The sequence below is a fragment of the Zootermopsis nevadensis genome, unplaced genomic scaffold, assembly GCF_977971745.1.
Source record: "Zootermopsis nevadensis isolate Lab colony 2312 unplaced genomic scaffold, Znev_1.0 Znev_ptg000028l, whole genome shotgun sequence".
NCBI classification, from domain to species: domain Eukaryota; kingdom Metazoa; phylum Arthropoda; class Insecta; order Blattodea; family Termopsidae; genus Zootermopsis; species Zootermopsis nevadensis.
Window position 1 is genome coordinate 14,848,355 of NW_028259160.1, and position 21,309 is coordinate 14,869,663.

A 21,309-nucleotide genomic window follows, 5' to 3' on the forward strand; every position below is an offset into this window, starting at 1 on the left:
AAACTATTTATGTAGATATCAATAGTATTTAAGAATTTTCAACTGAAGGACATTTTTAAAAAAAGGATTGAGAAAGTGAAAGTGTATATTGCTGACGTACATACATACTAGTGAGATGTCAGGTTCTCATGGTGGCACATTGAGCACACTTCATTACCCTGAGCATTACTCTTGCCTGGTCTTGGCATCGTACTGATTCTAGTAATCTAGTAAATGTGAAAACATTATGGGTTTGTAGGTTATCTAAGGTTTCGTGTTTTTTAAAATGTGAAAGAGAATATAGCTATTCCGTGAAAACAACAAGTTTAAAAAGAAACTGAAGGAGTTACTTATTAAGGGGTGCTAATACTCAATAGAATGAAGATTTTTCGAAAATTGGCCACTGATACAAGCAGATGTATATAATGTATACTCAATAAGATTACATTATAAACACTACTGCACTTTGAAAATGTATAATACTGATTGACAAGTCCCTTAACAATGCGTTGGTCTACAGGATAAATAAACAAACAAACAATATTTATATTGTTATCTGTGAACCTGGTTACCGCTGATTTATTACCGTTGGAGTTGCATGAGTGAGAAGAGCAATTGAGAAAGTTGATCTGTTTTGAAGGTTAATCGGCAGTGATATTCAGGATGTGCAGATTATTTACTTGTATTTTATTAACCTTTCTTATGTTGTTCTGTATGTATAATATCACGCATGGACTTGATAGTTCTATATCTCAAAATGAGAGGAGTTGGGATACGTTAAATCACAGTGTAAACATAAAAATTGCAGAAAGAAGTAAACGAAACACGCCCAGAAAAAAACTGATTGAGGAAGGGGATTGTACCGACGAAATTAAAAGACTATGTGGAACATTGCCTGCAAATAGTGATGACTTATTTGTTTTGGAGTGTATTCAGTCTTTTAAGGTTAGTGCAGTGTATTTGACAGAAGGTTTTCTGATTTCCTATAGCAATCATCGTATTTAACATTCTCTCGAGAGATGTGCAGCTGGATTTTGATGACTTCCAAAAATCTGATGCTTTGTGGTTGTTATTTGTTTCGTACTTTGGCTAATGGTGTAATATATTGCGTTATTATAATTAGAAGTTACTTAACTTTGAACAGAGTCTTCATTACAAAATGACCAAGGATTTTTCTCTGTGTTTGACAGTGGTTGTGTATTGGTAGTGTCTTTGTTTTGGACTGTATTATTATTACTTTATTATTGGCGTCGCAACACTGTGAAGGGTGGATCTGTCTCCATCTTCAGGTGTCAAGCAGGGAAGGGTACACCTTCTGTGTTGGATCTGATACACAAAGCTACTGTAAATCTGAGGGCCACCATTTTATTAACAACTGTCGTTCAGAGGATTTTATTTTGAAATTTTATATATTTCTCTGCTGTCTGTTTATTTTCTCCAAACAACATAGTGGTATGTCAGAGTATCAATTCATAAAAATATTTTTATATTGGTGAGTAGTTATTCGATCCATTGTGCATATTGCTTGTGGAGAGCTTGCTTTGTATTTGTTTTCACATTTATCTTTAGCCTGTAGAGGGAAGTTTATTATCATCACATCATGGCATACATATCCTCAGACTTCAGATGGAGTAGACAGTTTCCAGATAATAAGGTTATCCATGAATATACAGTATGTCCGTAAAATAATAGTGGGGTAACAAACAGTCATGGAACAAAACACGATAGAGACATGAAATAAACGTCAAAATAAAAAGAAACTCCAAAAATCTTACCTGTTCAGTAGATTTCGATATGCGCTCCTTTAGTTGCCCTGAAGACATCAAGATGATATTCAAGCTCTTGCCATACACAACCGAGAACATCCGGTGTGATAGATGAAACAGCTTCAGTGATCCGTTCTTTCAAATGGTCCAAATTTGTTATTTGGACAGAGAACACTTGTTGCTTCACATAACCCCACAAATAAAAATCCATAGGGGTAAGATCTGGAGAGTGTGGAGGCCAGGCTATCCACCCTCCTCGTCTGACCCATTGCTGAGGAATTGTTTGGTTTAGGTAATCCCGCACGAATGTGGCAAAATGTGGAGATGCTCCATCTAACTGGAGAATGAAATTCTCCGGTTTTTGGGGCACTGCATACCCTTCTAACATATCCAGGAAGTTCTTTCCCATCACAGCTTGTTCAGCAAAAAAGAAGGGGCCAATGACTCTGTCTCGTCCAATTGTGCACCACACATTAACTTTCGGGCTATCACGTTGATGTTCCATAATGACATATGGAGGTTCATTACCCCATATTCTAACATTATGCCGATAGACTCGTCCCGAAACATGAAACGTAGCCTCATCACTGAACATAAACTTGTCTAAAAATTCTCGGTCGTGTATGGCAAGAGCTTGAATATCATCTTGATGTCTGCAGTGCAACTAAATGAGCGCATATCGAAATCTACTGAACAGGTAAGATTCTTGGAGAGTTTCTCTTTATTTTGACTTTTATTTCATGTCTCTATCTTGTTTTGTTCCAAAACTATGACTGTTTGTTACCCCATCATTATTTTACGGACACACTGTACAGTTATAGACAGTTTATATGGAATAGATGATGGCTGTCTTCTGGGTTGTAGCACCGTGTTTTTCGATAGAAGTTTACCAACATTTTAGCAGTACTTGATGCCTTCATCATCAGGGCATCCACCCTCATGATGGACGCATGGTGGTACAACCCAGAATACAGTCATCTTTGTACTCACTAGCATGAGAACCTCAAATCTAAGGGATAGTTCTGCATCTTGTGGAGGGGTGGTAGGGGTCTACAAAGTCTGACCTTAAAAACTATCAAGATACAAAATCTTACACATTGCCTCGGATTAGTGCTGGCTCTTGTGGATGTGGAATGAACCTTCAGTTCATTAAAAGATAACAATTCTGTTCCGTGGAATTAGTTGTGGATATAATAATGGGTGTTAAATTGATAAAGAATTGTGAATTTGAAGCTGTCATACTTTTTTGGTGCACTGATCAGGATAGCCAGCCTCAAAATTTGTTGTATGTTCCTTTTGAAAGCAAGTCAGATTGTGGATTATGGAACAGTTTTATTTTAACATTGTTCAGACAGTGGACCACATCAAAAAAAAATCTCATCACAATCCTACATCATTAGAAATTTTCAGAATCACAAGTCAGATGTGTTACGGTTGAGCATTCATTAATGGGCTGAATTACTTAAAAATACATAGCTTGTGACCTTCAGCCCAATTAGTATATTTGGATCTACTGTTGGACTGCTATCTTCATTTGCTTTGTTAATAAAATTTATGAACCTATCATGTATATACAGAATATGTTATCACATGACTTAATCAGTTCAAATTAGCTATCCAGTTTAGGGTTTTGCTGGTCCTTGTGCTAGAATGATATCGCAATAACTTGTTTTCTCATACAATACAGCCAGTGTCTCTATTGTTTATTTGTTAACTGAGAAGCTAATAAATATGAATTGCATGAAATACTGTTAGTTTGTGTTATATTTTTTGTAGGAAAACCAGCTGACAAATATAAATTTGAAGTGTCAGCATGTAATATGGGAACACACTTTAGAGCTGATGAAGGATGAAAATGTTCAAGAATTATCACGACATGCTTGTGGCAATGAGCTAAGCGAGCTAGGGTGTAGTGCAACAGGGCAAATTGGAGTCTTACTGTCATGTATGATAGACAATCGTGAGAGGATTAAAAATGGACTATGCCAGACGTTCATCCAGCGTTTGGAATGGGCGGCCTTTAGCGATTTCCGAATAATCACCCACTTTACTACAGATTGTGAAAGTGATATTAAAAACACTGAATGTGGTCGCCTACAGCCAGAAAAGGTTTGTGAATATTACATAATATTGTGCCAAATTAGGTCTTCTTGATTGTGACATGTTGGACACACAGAATTTTGGTAACCACCTACAAGGCCACAAGTCAAAACTCAGAAGGCCATAATCCAAAATTTGGTGTTTTTTGCAATGTGATGACCAAGACCATTTGCATTGTGTAAGTTAGAATTATTTGTGCTTGGTCTGTTAATCATAAATAAAACTTGAAGTGATTAAGAGGTTAGCTGGTTAATGTTACAGAAAGCTTCTATTTGCTGGCCAGCTAGTTGTTTGAGACTATTAAACTCCAGATTAATGAATTAGTTTGTTACAGCACACTCTTTTGTAACCTGTTTTCATTATTATATATTTCAGTGACACACTGTGTTACCACCACCTTTCAGTATAATTGTGTTTATTGCATTCTTAGGGTGGAAAGAAAATATGTATTTGGTTAGCCCAACTATTCAAAATAAAATACATAACTTATTCAGATGTGATAACAGCTGTTCTTAAATTATTAGCTTGTAATATTCACATTCAGAGATTGTGAGCTTTTTAACAATACAGCTTGAAGACTAGAACTTAAATCTGCCATTTTGTATTCTGCATTAATAATGGTGTCCTGAAATCCTACAAACATTACCAGAGTATTTTATTTGCAATAGTGCCTAACCAAAACTTCATCGTACCCATGTATATTTATGCCACCTGTTATAGTTAGTGTAGTGAAATCAAGAAGATTATGAAGAACTGGGCACATAGCTTGGATGCATTAGACAAGAACTGAATACAGTATTTTGGTAGAGAGGGGTCATTCAGAAGATAATTGGTTGAAGGATAGCTTTAAGATTGATCTCAGGAATGTAGGTTTTTATGGCAGATGATGGAATTGGGCAAAGATCATGTCTGATGTTGGGCTTTGGTATTAGTGATGTTGAACCTTCAGGTTCTGCTACCAGAGAGTTGAGTAGTTTACTTATAACATTGGAACTGTTATTGACAGACTCATATCTCATGTTATGTAGCTTTATTTAAGTGCTTGTCATGTAAAATAATTGTAGTATTTTTTTTGTAGTCTCTCTCCCAAGGACAAACACTGCTCTGCCTCCAACAGCATGTAGAAACATTGGAACCTGCTTGCCTGAAACAAGTTTTGTACTTGTCTGAGCTACAAGCTGATGACGTGAAGTTTGATCGGCAGTTATATTTGGATTGTACAGATGACCACTTGCGTTTCTGTCCAGATGTAGCTCCAGGAAGTGGAAAAGTTTATAAGTGCCTGTTGCAATATAAAATGGACAGGACAATGAGCTCTAAGGTTAGTGTGTTGCAGTGTAATGTAAATAAGGCAATATGAGGATCATTGAAATTCTACCTAGAACTTTAATTGTTTCTCATAAAGAGTGATGTGGACCAGTGTCATTTTGCATTTTCATGGGATGGGGCAACTGTACACAGGAACAGATTACCTCAAGAAAGATTGCCTGATAAGAAACAGGTAGGGGGATTTACTGACATGCTATGTTAAATATTCCAGGTTAAGTTTGAAATGTGTATATATTTAAACTGTTAGTTAAAAGTGTCGTAATTGGTCAGTTCTTTGTTTGTTTAATATTGCAGAAACCATGAATAGTTGTTGTTTGTTGAGTTTGTGTTGGTGTTATCTATGTAGTAGTGAGTGTTGTGACTTATTTCAGTGCCAAGAACATCTGATACGTCGTGAGATTCTGATTGCACGCGATTACAAGGTCAGCACAGGTCTTGCAAAGGTATGCAAGGATGCTATCAGAGCCTCTCACTGTCGCCATTATGTGTCCGAAGATAAGGATATACGTCTTGCACAGATCTTACTGTGTCTGGAAGGAGTAATCCGTAATGGTAGGCTGCTTTTACATATTTGATGTTCTGTCATGTGCTATGTTAGTATCTCGTCAGCAGACAGGCGCAGAATTATCTTAGGGTGGCTAATAAATCCTTTGAAAGTGTTACAAAGTTCAAATATTTGAGAACAACAATAACAAATCAAAATGGCACTCGTGAGGAAGTTAGGAAGAGACTAAATTCTGGAAATGCTTGCTGCTTCTCACTTCAAAATATTTTGTCTTCCCATCTGATTTCTAAGAACCTGAAAGTTAAAGTATACAAAACAATAATTTTGCCTGTTGTTTTGTATGGGTGCAAAACATAGTCTCTCACTCTGAGGGAGGAACATATATTGCAGGTGTTTGAGAATGGGGTGTTGAGGAGGATATTTGGGCCTAGGAGAGAAGATGATGGGGTCTGGATAAAACTACATAATGACGAACTTAAAACTTTATACTCCTCCCCAAGTATAGTCAGGGTGTTTAAGTTGAAAAGAATGAGATGGGCAGGTCATGCAACGTGCATGGATGGGACAAGAGGTGTGCACCGCGTATTGATCGGGAAGCCTGAGGGGAAGAGACTGCTGGGGAGACCTGGACATAGATGGGAGGATAATGTCAGGCAGGATCTGTGGGAGATAGGAGTTGAAGGAGACTGGATTTTGTTGGCCCAGGACAGGGTCCGGTGGAGGGCTTTGGTTAATTCGGTGATGAGCCTTAAGGTTCAGTAAGCCATCTACTTGGTTAGTCATGTGCAATGTGGAGTTGGTTTCTACTAGGTATTTGTTTATGTATGTAGGTACCAAGGTATCACGCGACTGCCATCTGGAGATGATAGAGCATCGCAAAATTCTCTTGGAAGATTACCGCTTGTCTCCTGAAATTGTGACACACTGTTCTGATGACATCGTCAAGTTCTGTAACACACTGGAAGTTGGTGGCAAAACGATTCATTGCCTGATGGAACATACAAGGCTGAAGAGGCGAAAAGGACGGATTTCACCACAATGTCAGAGAGCAGTGAGTTGGTTTTCTAGTCTTCGTCTAGTGTCACAGTTAATGTAAGAAAAGTAGGTCATAATTTTAATGCATTTCTTTCATGAAGTAACTAAAATGGGCACATAATGAAGAGATTATGATACATAGCAGAGATGTTATTATTTGTTTGCTAGATTGTCGGCAGAAATGAGGAGGTAATGTTTGTTTTGCTTTTCACTGCATGGGACCCTTTTGTCTTTATACATCTTCATGCCACATATTTACAGTTTTAAATATAGAATAATGATTGAAAAGTGAAGGTGGTATGTAAAGTGTTCAGACAGTGGGCGGTGGTCTACCCTGCCATCCACTGCCTATCCTATATAAGGCTTCCAGAACTCACTCAGTTATACATTGACCTTGAAAATGGCAACTGTAATGTTTACTGAATCTTTGGTTAATACTCATTATTCAACACAGCTGAAGCCCCAAAAAAATGTTATACAAATGTTGCAGTTTTTATAATTATGTATATGGATGGATTTATGCTTTAATTCCCTTGTGTAAAATTCCCCATAATTGTATTAAACTTGAACTAAAAGAAAAAATCCTACAGGTTTAAATTATTTGTCTGCTGTGTTTATGTGAGAGCAGCATTTTCTCAAAAAATTGTACATTTGACATTAAATAAGGCATTTAATGTTGTATGTTAATTTTAAATGGAATTGATGCATTTCATGTTTAATGTGATTCAATCAAGAAGGATGAGGGAGGTTGGATATATAGCACACATTTCAAAAATGAGAAATCTTTACGAAATTTTAGTCACAAAGCCTGATAGGAAGAGCTCTTTGGAAGAATTTAAATTTATATGGAAGGAAATTTTAAAATTGATTCCAGACAGATAAGCTGTGATGATGTGGATTGGAGTGATCTTATAGAGGATAGTCATATAGAGGGCTTTTGTGAAGAAATTATCATAAAAAAGTTAATTTATTGACCAGGATAATTATCTTTTGCCCAAGGAGACTGCTACAGATTTAATGTTTGTCAGTTCATTCTCATCACCTCTGTTACAGCTTGAGTCCCTAGTGAAGCGTGTGGATGCTGGTGAAGACTGGCGAGTGGATCCTGTGCTGCGAGAAGCTTGCAAATCTGTTGTTGATGTGGCCTGCAGTGAAGTCCGGGGAGGAAATGCAAGGTAAGCCAACCCTTTACCCTGCTGCTGTTTACGTATAGATATGTGTGTCTGTGTGTTTATAAAACAGTACGTCGTTGTTGCAGAGTTATGTCTTGCCTAATGGAAAAACTTGGAACTGATCATATGACTGAAGCTTGTGAAGCAGCATTACTACAGATACAATACTTTATAGCCCGTGACTTCAGCTTAGATCCCCAGTTGTATCAAGAATGTCATGACAATGCTGTTCAGTTTTGTCATGCAAAGAAAGATTGGGCAGATGACAGTGGGCAGATGGACCCAGAGAGAGGACCCTTGGTGCTTCCATGTTTATACAGATATGCCTACCATGCACAGAAGAAAATGCAGGTCAGTTTATAGAAGAATATTTTTTATTTATATGAGAGGCTTTTTACAAGTAAGAAAACATGTCTTATGACAATATTTATGTTTAGTTGAGACCAGGTTGTCTGGAGGAGATACGGCGTGTGATGCGACAACGAGCTGTCAGTGTGGATCTGCAACCAGAGTTGGAGGAGGTGTGTCTTGATGATTTGGCTTCACTTTGCCCTGGTAAGACAGGAAAGGGTGAAGAAATGGTATGCCTGCAAGACAAGTTAGAGGAGTGAGTATCTTCATTTAATGTTTTATCACAAGTCATTACTTAACAATAAAAGCATCATGGATGTGTTGATATTTAGATACGTAGGTTGATCCAAAAGTTAGCAGTCCTCAGAAAATGTGTTGCAGTTTTAATTCACTGTTTGAGACAAAATATTTGCAGAGATGTTGAACATAACCTCATCCTTATTTTATAATGTATGTTTGCTGTTTCATGTGTGTTGGAACATGACAAAGAGTCACCTGAGATCTTGACATGCACCTTTCAGTGGTGTAAAAGTGTATTTGTATGTGTGTTATTTTTCAAATAGCCACAAACAAAAGAATCTGGGGAAAATAAGTCTGAAGATCTTGTTGATTGTCCCTACTTCATATTGTATTGTTTTGACTGTTCATTAAGTGAAACTGTGCCTCCTCTGTAAAGAATATGTTATCCTTGATCATTTTGAATGGGCTGTCATTATCACTGACAGTAATATGCTGAAAATGGAAGAATGACTGAACTGTTTCTTGCCTTCGATCATTCTTATTTTGCAAAAGTGATTTATGAGACAGCATATTGTTAATTTATTGGAAACTGGAGAATTTGGAGAAGAACGTTTAATTGAAATGAAGTAACATGTATCAGTGAACATATTTCACTTGGGAGAAAATTATGTTCACATTTTGGATGCTTAGGTATGATTGTCATCACTTGTAGATAGCTCAGGCATACACACTCAACATAGCATATTAGCCATATTCCATTGCAGCCTTATGTATTTATTAGAAAATAATATTATGTTTTTGTCTACAGACTTCATCCACAGTGCCGTGCAGCAGTGGCCAACTTCACAGAGGTGCAAGCAGAACATGTGGAACTGAATCCAGTCATAATGTCTGTTTGCCAGGGTGTAATGGAGAGGCACTGTAAAGCTGAACTCAAGATGGGAAATGATGAGGGAGACATTATGGAGTGTCTGATTGAGCACAAAAATGAACCAGATGTGAGAACAGACTACAAATGTCGCGCTGCTGTTGAACATTTCCAGCTTATCTCCCTCAAAAGCTACCACTTCACATACAAGTTCAAAGAAGCATGCCGTTTACATGTAAAGCGGTATTGCCCTACATCCAGGACCAAGTAAGTGATGACACTCTATTTGTTCTCGCTGTGCATATTTCTTTTATAATATTAATATTTCCTCCAAACATCTCAATTTTTGTGAGATTTCATGTTCTTATGGTGGTGAGTTTGTATATATGAAAATGATTGTCTCTTGGGATGTTGTGCCCTGTGATCTGGCAGAAATTGATGAGCCCTGGTGATGGAGGCAGTAAGACTCTTTGAAATGTGAGTATGATTCTCCCAAATTACATGGTGCAACATCCCAGGAAATAAATTGTTATGGAATATTGGAATTCTTTATTTGAATAAATATATATTTTATGTGTATTCTGTTGACTGACATTCTGTTATTTATTGCTGCAGCATTACATATAGATCCCTTATTAATTAAACGATTGTCAGGTAACAAAACAGTGGTGGATGTAGATTGCTTTTGCATTATGTAATTAGTTTTAATCATTACCTACCAGACAAGAGCTTCATAAATGGGGAACACTTTGCAAAAGTATATATGTTACTATTTTTCTGCAATAGAAAATATATCGGTGTATAAGATTTAAAATGGATATGTATATGAAAATGTGAACAGACCACCGTTTGTTCCCACACTGGCCTTACACACACCATACCCCACATATAAAGATTATAATATTTTCAGAAACTTAAAAATGCCACCAAGTGGAGCCCCCTTTCATGCTGATATGGAAGTGCAGTGTTTTGTGCAAAATAGGTTACATGTCCAAACAAATGTTTCCCGTCATATCATGGCATTGGTAAAATTTATGAAGTTGTGTCTTGACAATGTGTTGATAAGGAAGCTGAGTTGCTTCTGACATAAAGAATTATAGACAATTTTTGGCAAAGCAGTTGTTTTCTTTGAATTACCCTCATAGTCATTGTTATTCACCATTGGTAATTAATTAATATTTTTTTATATACATTTTCTGATGGTTATGCCCTAAACCCATCTTCACACATAGTATTAGGTTTCACAGCAGAAGGCAGTCTGATGTTTCATGGTTTATGCAAAATACTCTACTCTGATGGTCTGCTTAGCCCTTGTTTTAGAGAGCAGTGCTACCTGCCTCTGTTTTATGTTTAAGATGAAGGCTAAATTCATCTCAGATAAATCACTTAAAAATTAATAGCAATAAATGAACTGTTCTGAATTGTAAGCAATTAACTTGTATCCACTTTTCTGATTGAAGTTATATGCAGACAATGTATTTTTCAATTCTATAATAGTGGAGAATTTTGTGACAGCTAAGAAACTATCAGCATCATAAGAATAACTTTGCACCTTGTAGTTAGTTAATAAGTTGGTACATAAGGATGAATGTATTCTTCCTTTAAAGAGGCCCTACTTTTGTGAGAACATTTTCACTCTGAAGTTCATGTTCTGGCATTTGCCTCTTAGGTCTGATGTGATATTTTGCCTCAGTGAAGAAGTGCGGAATGATACTCTTCGAGATGCAAAACACTCAATTTCTAAGGAGTGCCGTCAACAGCTAAGGGCTCAATTATTTCAACAGAGAGAAAATGTAGACCTTGATCCAAAACTTAAAAGAGTATGTGTTGATGATATACAGAAATTCTGTGCAGACATTCAAAAAGGACGTGCTCAGGTATGAATTGTATACACAGTCTAATGTAACTTTTGGATTCATAAAATGTTCCTTCTTTCTTGCAAGATCTGACATCTTTTATTATATCCTCTATCAGAAAAAATAAAATAACTTTCAAATCATTGTAGTTTTATACATGTTATGGCTTTTTTAATATACATTTTATCCTCTAAAGTTGTAACAGACTTATTCTGTCAAGAAATGGCATTACACAACATACAAAACATTTTTTGTTCTACCAGTAACAGTTTGTAGCATCATATAGTGGGTGAGATTTCAGGTTCTCACAGCAGTGAGCTTGAAGGTGGGTGTCTTCTGCATTGTTGTGCTGCATAATCTCATAGAAGTTTATCAGGATTTCTGAGGTGCTTCCTGCCTTCATCATGAAGATAATGACTTATCACCCTTTTGAAGAAGGCAGCAAAGACCTCTGCAATGCTTCTTCCAAATTACACAGCACAACAACACAGAAGACAGCTATCTTTACACCATATAATGCATATTGAAGTTTTGATTGTGTCAGGTGTTGGAGTGTCTCCAGGTGAATAAGGCCGAACTATCAGAGGATTGTCATCGAGTAATTTTCAATGTTGTGAAGCAGGAACTTCGGGATAGCTCTGTGGATTACACGCTTTTGACAACATGTAGGCAAATGGTTCGTCTTTTCTGCCATGAGGAGGATCCGTCACAAGCTCTTATATGTCTTAAGGTATATTAGTGTAGTTCACTGTCAGTAACAGATAAAAGTGTGTTATGGTTTTATATGTCACAATCTGATTAAGGTACCTGTACTACCTTAATGAGGACCTATTTGGAAATACAGAAACAACTTTCTTTTCTGTAGGACACTATTCTGCAAATACCTAGTTCTTTCAAGAGGTGGGTGACTTTTTTTTCACTCCCGCACTCTGGTTGTTTAACTGATGGTCAGGACGACAGGACTGTGCTGAATGAATGGATATACACATGCGCGTGTGTGCACACACTGTCATTCTTCCCCAAGCTGTAACTGAAAGCAACAATGGATATTAGCTGCTTGTATCTTCATAACAGAAACAATTGTTTATAGTATGATGCACAACACATTACCTGCTACCGTGTTGGATATACTGGTCATTGCTATTGCAGACAAAACATCGTTCTGTTGTGGGTAGCCCACATACCAACATGTATTTCCTTAGAAGGGTGAAAGTATGGCTTGTATGATCTGAAGCTTTCATGGTGACTTGGTATAATCAGTTCTTCTAGGGCTATCAGCTGGGTCAGATGGTTGAAAGGTGAAAACTCCAACATTTTGAGAACCATCTTCATCCTCAGGCAGTGAAGTGGTTGGAGATCCTATCCATGCTTCAATCACGTCAGTATTTTGAGGACAGGGACAAAGATGGTTCTTGAAACATTGATGTTTTCACCTTATAACCAACCACCTGACATGGCTGGTAGCCCCAAGAAGAAATCATGAAACTATGGCTGTTGATTCACCATCCACAAAAATAAAATTTCTGTTCTAATTTTAACCCCCTTCATACCAAATACAAATTATAAAAACTCTTTGGTTTTTGTAGGAGCTGCAAGACAAAGGTTTTGGTTTAACATGCTGTTTTTGTTCACACACACCAAATAATTTCAAAAATCTAAAATTAATATAGATGTAATAAGTATAGATGGGAATACTGCTTGCTGTAGTTGTCACATGCATGCACATAGTTATCTTCATTATGTTAAAATGTAAGTCTAACAAATCTTCAAAGTCCAACAGATTTTATTATAACATGTATTTGCATTATCACTTTTTTAAATATTTAAAATTAGTTGTGACACCAGCATGCTTGGCTTTTACTTCAGTCATCTATAACCTTAGTGCAGTGAATCACAGTAATTAGAATTGAAAACCAAACTTTTTTATTCTTCTTAAAGTTTTGTTTCTTATTGATGTATAGTATTTATTTATATGTTGTTTTACAGCGGTATAAAGATGAATCTTCATTTGACCCAAAGTGCAGACAGGTAGTAGTGCATCGTATGATTGAGCAGAGCCATGATTATCGTTTCAACCCGTTGTTACAAGAGGGCTGCCGTATTGACATTTCAAAGTTTTGCTCTGAAGTCATTGCTACAGAGCCACAAGATAAGGAGTTGGAAGGAAAAGTTGTTAAGTGTTTGAAGGTACAAAGACTTTCACTGTATATTATACAAAGCATTAAGTTGTTAACATTCTCTCAGATGTCGCTTCAAAGAAGGGGGAAAAATTAAGACTTTTGAGTGTAAATGACAATTTATATACAGTGTATTCTAGCATTTAGGTTGGGAAAGAGCTGAATGTTGGGAAACTTTAAAATGAGGAACAATAAATGCTAGTTCCACTATATAAAGCAACTTAACTTTTTTAAACATATTAGATGTGTTTTACAAATGGACCAACCTATAATATTTGTGTAAACTGTAGGTCTTATTAGAATAGAATCAAATTCTACAGAAATGTCAGAAGTATGTTAAACATAAACAGTTAGGTGAGCAGGCTTGGATCTGATTTGATATGTATGATTGACATTATAAATTGACCATTCACTACATAGATACCAAACTCATATACTCTAGGCATTATGAGCTTATTTAGAGAAATAAAAGGTTGTAAATGTTAAATTATGAAAGAAAATGTTTTATTTAGATTATTTCTTACCTGCAGAAAAAATTTCGGGAGAGTAAACTAAGATTAGAGTGTGAACAACAGGTAGCTACAGTTCTACGTGAAGCAGCACTCAATTATCAGTTGAACCCTCTTCTAGTAACGATGTGCAAGAACGAGGTAAAGTAAAAATATCAATATTATACTAAAATTTGTTTTACTTCTCACTATAGTGAATTAATAATTCTTAGTATTGCAAGGTATAATCAGTATATTTACAGTTTGTTCTTATTTGTTAAGTTTTGTATTGTACTAATAGGTAGTGAATTTTAATACAGCATGAAACAGGCTCTAGAAAGAAGTTTTCTTGAATTGGTTCTATTCATGTGGATAAAACTTATAATTAATAACTGAAAAATTTATTTACCTAAGATTTTCAATATAAAACATTTGTCATATTTTCAAATGTTATGCCAAATAGTGTTTGCAGCTTTCAGAGCTCATCAGTATTTCATAAATAACATGTTTATCACCTTTATTCATATGTATAACTACAGTGTTTCTAGAATTACTGTCAAAAAGATAAGAAGTAAGTATAGATGTCTGAATGTCTTTCTTACTGGTATTTATAATTTCATACAATAATAAATGTAATGGTATTTACATATTTTTAAAATACCTATTGGCAGACATACCTCCAAAGTCTTACATTTGAAGACATTAATAAAATATTAAATTGCCAAGGAAAGATAAAAGTTTAAGTTTTATAAAGTAATGACAGTTTCTACACTTTTATATTGAAGTGGAGCTTCAGTTATGAAAGAAAAATTGTTGGTAAAATTCAAAGCAAAAAAAATGTTTAACCTTTATCACATGGAGATAGGGGATTTAAAACCTTGTACTACTGTACTGCCAGCTAGACTCCTGGTTTTCTTAGTTGTGCAGTATGTCAATACAGTGCAAGGTATGCTGAATTGTAAGTTGTGTCACGTGAATGATAAGGTTATTGCACATTCTATAGTTGGTCTGACTTTTGGATCAATGGAATGTGTGTATAAAAGATGACTACATATAAAATTGGTTAATCTACCGAAACAGAAAAACAAAACAGATTCTGAAAAGTTAATCTTCTTTTAAAAAATAAAATACAGATAAGTAAGGAGAGCATTCATAAAATAGCTATGAAGTTGGAACAAGCTTGATCCTATGTTGTTGAAGACAGATGTTGTTTCTTTTCACTTAGGATGTAAAATGTCATCTCTCAGTAAGTGTGGAATCAGATTATATAAGTATGCCTCACCTTTTAGATAGAAACAATGTGCCAGTTGGATGATGGTACAGAGGATGGCTCAGGTGCAGTGGAGGAATGTCTGAAGATGGCTTTCAATAATCACCGCATATTGAATTCTGGTTGCAAGCAGGAAATTGCAAGTCTTATTGAAGAGGCAAAGGCTGACATACATGTGGACCCTTTGCTGCATCAGGCTTGTGGCATAGATGTATCCAAATTCTGTCAGGACATACCACAGGGAGCTGGTCGCCGTAAGTGTTGCTTTAAAATGTGCCTTAAAGTAAAACTTGTTATGTGTGTAAAGGCCTATTATAATTGCAACTCTCATATCTCTTTGGTAAAGTCAGATTTTTTAAAAGATGTTAGAAGAGCAAACAAATTTAAGAGTGTTACAGTTAATAAACATTTTAATGTTATAACATATATATGTCAATATAAATTATCTTCTTTTAAGAAAATTTTCAGGTTTATAAGGTATTATTAATTTCCTGTCCACGCAACTGTAGAACTAAGTGATAGGTAGTTTGGTTTGTAAGATTTGAGGTTTTCACATCAGAGTTAAGATATCAGGACATACCAAATGAAATATTTTCATACCAGTTTCATTGAATTTATTTTTATAGGCATATTAGTTTCAACACAGTGTCTACTTAAATATGACTGATATTTAAGGTGATATTAATTTAGAAGTTTAATGCTCCTTAAAGTTTGACTTTCTTTTCTTAAGATTCGAATGTTTCTTACATATGCATGTAAATATGGTACTTCCTTAATCATAGTCAGTATTGTTTACAGTGTGCTGTCAGTTATAAGTCCCTCTGTTTATATTACTGCTGGACAAATCCACTACATGTTAAGATATACAAGTACAGTAGATTCTGGTTAATTGGGCTATCAGTTAATCACAGCAGCCGTTTAAAGAACACACCTTTTTAACTCTTGACGTGGAACTTTGCATAATTTGGGCAGCCGATTAATTGGCCAAAGTGTTCTAGCCCTGATGTGTCATAATTAATCAGAATCCACTGTATATTCACCATGTTTCAATATCATATCTTAAATTAAATTGTGTATGAAACCAAACTCAGGAACAGTATATTACTAGAAAGAAACAAATTATTGCCTAACGTCAATATACTTATTGCAACAGTGAATGAACTAATTTTGTAACATGTTTCATATTATAGACATACAGTGCCTGCAAAATGCATTGAGGGACCCATCCAAGTCATTACAACATGACTGTTATGTCATGCTGACAAAAAGGATAGAAATGTTTAAGAATGCTGATTCCGTAAGTAGAATTTTACAGATATGTGACATATAAATGTAACAGAAGTCAAATCAATTCAGAACATTCTTTGCTCATTATATTTATTATTTATTACAAATAATTGTTTGTGTTTTTGATTATTTACAGTTGTAAATCATAAATCTTGTTCAATTTATTTTTATTCTCCACACTAGCATTACTCTTTCTCTTCATGAAGTCTGAACACTCACATATTGTATGCTGCTCCTTCACTGTCACCAACTCAGTCAGCAATTGACTGCCACTGTCCACAATCAACTCACAGTGTTCTAAACCAACTGACAACTGATTGTTAAAACCATGGCATTCCTCAATATAATCATTACTTGACACAGTAGGAAGTGCTGAGGTCCACATAGAAAAGTCCATATGTTTGTTTCCTGAAAGCCTAACATGAAACTTTATTAGCCTTTAACCTTTAAATGACGGGAATTTAAATGGCAAAGTGGTAGCAGCCCTATGGAGTTTTTTTTTGCAGGTTTTTAAACTTTTGTGCACACTCTACGGAAAACTTTAATATTATCTAAAGTAAACATGATAAATTGACGAAATAAAAGTCGTATTTACTTGAATAGAATAGAGAATACATAGAGTTTTTTAAAAATGCAGTTAATATCTTAATTGCCTAAATAGGCCTTAGTAACTTTACTTCCTTCTTTGGAAGCTCATTCGACATGGTAGAAGTCATGGTTGTGAACTAATGACCACACAGAAAAATTTGTTTCCCCTACTTCAGTGGATACACATTATTTTCACCCATCATGCCGAGGAATGTGAGAATCTTTGATTAGGGGGTCTGAAAATGAAGCCCAAACTCACTTAAAAATAACAATGTTTATTGCTGTTTATGATTATAGTTCCCGCGTTTACAGCTCAGGTTGAACTTGTCAGAACCCTAGAGAAAGTGATTCAATATTTGCAGCCCCTAAAAGAGGCCAAAAGACGTAGCCAAGTCTACTTACAAGGTTGCAAGTTTTGAGTTCCGCTCCGGGAACGTTCGTAGGGCTGAGTCACAACTTACGTGCCAGACTGGGAACGCTAATAAGATAAAGGTTAATTAGAAGTTATTAATATTGAGCGAAATCATCAGCATTGTCAAGTTCAACATTTGTTCCCCAGCGCCTTAATTGTAACAGGCTATTCCTGACTAGCTGCAACTTTTTTCACTGATTGTACTTGCAGATTTGCTTCTGAAGCTATTTATAGCTGGCAGTCCATAAAGATATCCTTACTCAAACTTCTTTGCCTCTACTGCATACTTTGTGTATGGCAACCTAACAACAGGAAACTGTTACTTCATAGTTCCAAATTACACTTTTGTCATGTCACAGGAGAGACTTGTGCATTTTTATACATGTTTAAATGTTCTTATCGGGGCAATCAGCTTGTTCTTTGTGATGCCAGACCAGTGTATTCCAGTCATGGCATTTAGAACCAGCCTGCAATGAAGCATACATATGTAAAAGTGTGTTTGACAGTAACTTCTTGAACTACATCTGTGGAACAAGTTAAAATATCAGTCAATACGTTTTTTCTCATAATTGTATGACATGCATTGGATTGTGGGTAGAATTTGGGTTGACGGTGCTATACCCACATATTTATTTTAATATTTGTGTCATGTTGTGGTATACAAAATTAGAAGCTAGGGGATGGGCTTGAAGATATGTATTTAAACCATTTCTTATTATTACAAGTAAGGTTAAAATCAGCATTTTTCTGTATTTTAAAAAGCGTATTATATCCAGATTGGATTCTATTAGTGACAATAACAAATAAATTAATTGTAAAATTAAGACAAATTTTAATTAAGAGCATGGTTGTTACCATTCAGTTCAGAATCTTGTCTTTTTAGCTTGTTTCTAAAATTGTAAGAGTGTACATGTTGTATTATATTAGTGTGTCACTTGGTCTCTCATGCTTAAAAAATAGCATACTTAGTATCAAAGCGCTAAGGAGAATAACTTGGACCTACAAGAAGAGTAGTAGCAGGAGAATGGAAAAACTGCATGCTGAGGATCTTTATAATTGTGCTTTTTTTAATACTATTAAGATGATCAAATCCAGGATGAAATGAGCATAGTATGTAGCGCATGAGGGAAATGAGAAATAAAGGGAAGAGACCCGTTAGAAAGCCTAGAATAGGTGGGAGGATAACATTAAAATTAAGATTAAAGTAATAGGGTATGATGATGTGAACTGGATTTAAATGGCTCAGGATAGGTTTCAGACATTTCTGAATATGGTAATTAGATAGCCTTCTGGTTTTGTGAAAAGGGATTTCTTGGCTAGCAAATAGCTATTAACCATCAAGTTAGACCCTGCAGTATGGAGTTAGCACACTGCATTGTCACAGTGTTTATGTAGTTGTTTTACTAATATCATGCTTATATGATACATTTTGTCAAAAAATTTGACACCCATGTGAAGATTATTTTCTGAAGATGAACAGCAGTTCTAGTCCTATTTTATTTTTGATAATAGTTTCACTCAAAAATTGTCTTTTCTTCACTGACTTTGTGCTGAATTTGTTCTAGGTAATGGAGCCAGAAACAATTGAAGAACTGTACGCTCAGATGTCTCACTCACCTGCCAAAAGATATTTTTTTGTAGTTATTGTGACTGCAGTGGGTGTTATCTTCATTGCCGGACTATTCTGTGGTCGCACATTGCGACGAACATTGACGATGAAAAATAAATAGTATATTTTACATGTTTTGTAAAATAATAAGGTGTGTGGGGAAAATGAAAAACATGATGCAGCAAACACTTTAAGTGTGCAGCCATTGGTGTCTTTGAAGAACTGCTCATGTAAGAGATCCTGAGAAGTTAAATTACATATCTGTGATTCTGTTGTTTTTATACACAAAAATTTTGTTCCTTAATGTTGTACTGTGTTGTAGGGTCCCAAGTCCCTTTTGTCAGGTCCCTTGTGTAAATGCAGTTATTTTTATTAATGACTGAATAATTTCCAAGTTATGCAGAACAGAATTCTGTTTTAGGAGGAAATATTAATACTGCACAGATTTAGCAATGGAAGGATAAGCTGTAGGGTTCTGATGATGGTATGATATAGTCAGGTCCATTGTCCAAATTTAAAATGCATACAACCTTTTGGAAACTGGATCCCCTTTTGTCTTAAGGTGTATGGGGCAGGGACATCTACTCTGTTGGGTCTGATAGAAGGAGCTAGTCTCAATCATAGATCCAGTGATTGAGGATAGGTGTTTCTATTGGACCCAACTGAGTAGGTGCCCCTGCTCCATACACCCGAAGACAAAAAAGGGTCCAGTTTTCCAAATGTCATATACATTTCAACTTTGGACGATGGACAAAGTCCAAAAACCCAATAAACCCGAAAGGATAGTTGCTGGTATTGGAGTTTATATAAATTTGAAATGTCATTGTTTGAAAGTTCTAATTTGATATTTGAATGCTGTAAACAGCTTTTAAATCTGTACCCAGCACCTATAGTATCAAATCATCCAACCAACCCCCCTCACAAATCACCCATTTGTATGAAGTTTAGTGAAAACTGTTACTACTTTCAAACTCTGTATCTAATTTTCTGAACCAAACATGCAAAATCTGTTATGACTGAAATGGTAATATGAGGCTGTGAATGATGAAAGAGCTGATGTATGCAATGTTGGTTACTTCTTTTAAATCAAGCTATCAAGAATATAGGGTGTCCATAAATTATTCACCCCATTGTAAGCCATAACAAATTCGGTATTTTAGGATCTATCTTAAAACGGTTTGCAGTAATTAATAACACAACTTGAAATTTTTGTTTTAATTAAGTAGACTACCGCAGTTAAGTCAGGACTTCAGTAAACTTCCACGTGAGCCCCATTAGTAGCACGCAGAATATCAAGGCGATAGATGATTTCGTTCCAAACATTAAGAAGTTTGTCTTGCGTGATGGAAGCTAATATCTCTTCAATCCGGTGTTTTAATTCTGTGATGTTTTTAACATTCTTTGCATACGCTGTCTTTATGTAGCTTGATAAGAAGATATCCAGAGTTGTGATATCCGGGCAGTGGGGAAACCATGGAATAGGGCCATCTCGCCCAATCCAACAAGAAGGTAACTTTTCATTGAGGAACCTGCGCACTTCTAATCCCCAGTGTGGCGGTGCCCCATCTTGCTGAAAGAACATATGGGGCTGCATATCCTCAAGCTGAGGTGCAGCATATGATTCAATTAACGTTTTGGCAGGAATTGTTAGTGACATGCTTATTGGTCCACACATGCTTCCATCACGTCTAAGAGGACACTTGCCACATCTCCTTGAAGATGTACCATTGAATACAAGAAGACAAATGTGATTTATGCACAATGGAGCCCCAGCACACTTTTTCCGTCGCGTCAGAGACCATCTCAACGAACAGTACCCTCAACGATGGATTGGACGCGGTGGCCCAGTAGCATGGCCACCGGACCCGACTCCATTGAACTTTTATCTGTGGGGTAACTTGAAGTCCATCATTTATGCAACAGACATAAACAATGAAGGCGACCTATGGAAACGAGCACAGAATGCATGCCAGATGATTCGAGGAAACCCTGGTGTGTACGAATGAATCCGTGAGTCTTGTGTACATCGTGCTTGGATATGTGTGTAGAATGGAGGAGCAATTTCAGCATCTGTTATAAAGAAACATCTCTGTCCTTATACTTGGCAATAAAGGCATACATTGAAACTTATTTTTGGCTATTATTTTGAAAAAGAAGCATTTACGACCACATGTTCATAGGAACACTTTTTTCTTATTTTTGATCCAGGAACACACACACAAAGTTTGTAAACATACTTTTGACTCACTCTGTATAGTGAAGAGGATTATAGTTCTG

The 21,309-nt window shown here is 35.9% G+C and overlaps 1 protein-coding gene across 2 annotated transcripts; it reads left to right on the plus strand.

Moving 5' to 3' along the window:
- Positions 1 to 191: 191 nt before the first annotated feature.
- On the plus strand, positions 192 to 21,162 carry Glg1 (Golgi apparatus protein 1). Of its 2 annotated transcripts, XR_002544077.2 has the most exons (17): positions 192 to 924; positions 3,522 to 3,854; positions 4,924 to 5,166; positions 5,546 to 5,726; positions 6,510 to 6,730; positions 7,768 to 7,889; positions 7,973 to 8,237; positions 8,324 to 8,493; positions 9,286 to 9,612; positions 11,015 to 11,222; positions 11,746 to 11,931; positions 13,188 to 13,388; positions 13,909 to 14,028; positions 15,156 to 15,390; positions 16,327 to 16,433; positions 18,989 to 19,262; positions 20,457 to 21,162. XR_002544077.2 is itself a non-coding variant. In XM_022070312.2 (16 exons), the coding sequence occupies exons 1-16, from the start codon at positions 643 to 645 to the stop codon at positions 19,151 to 19,153; spliced, it is 3,366 nt and encodes a 1,121-aa protein (XP_021926004.1). In that variant the 5' UTR covers positions 192 to 642; the 3' UTR covers positions 19,154 to 21,162. The 2 variants fall into 2 exon arrangements, 1 of the variants encoding a protein (XP_021926004.1); XM_022070312.2 differs by having other exon boundaries at positions 18,989 to 21,162.
- The last annotated feature ends 147 nt before the right edge of the window (positions 21,163 to 21,309 follow it).

Coding starts and splice junctions, on each gene's coding strand:
- Glg1 (XM_022070312.2), top strand. CDS start 643: ATGTGCAGATTATTTACTTGTATTTTATTAACCTTTCTTATGTTGTTC. Junction 5,727..6,509: donor GGAAGGAGTAATCCGTAATG/GTAGGCTGCTTT, acceptor TTATGTATGTAG/GTACCAAGGTATCACGCGAC. Junction 16,434..18,988: donor TGTTTAAGAATGCTGATTCC/GTAAGTAGAATT, acceptor AATTTGTTCTAG/GTAATGGAGCCAGAAACAAT.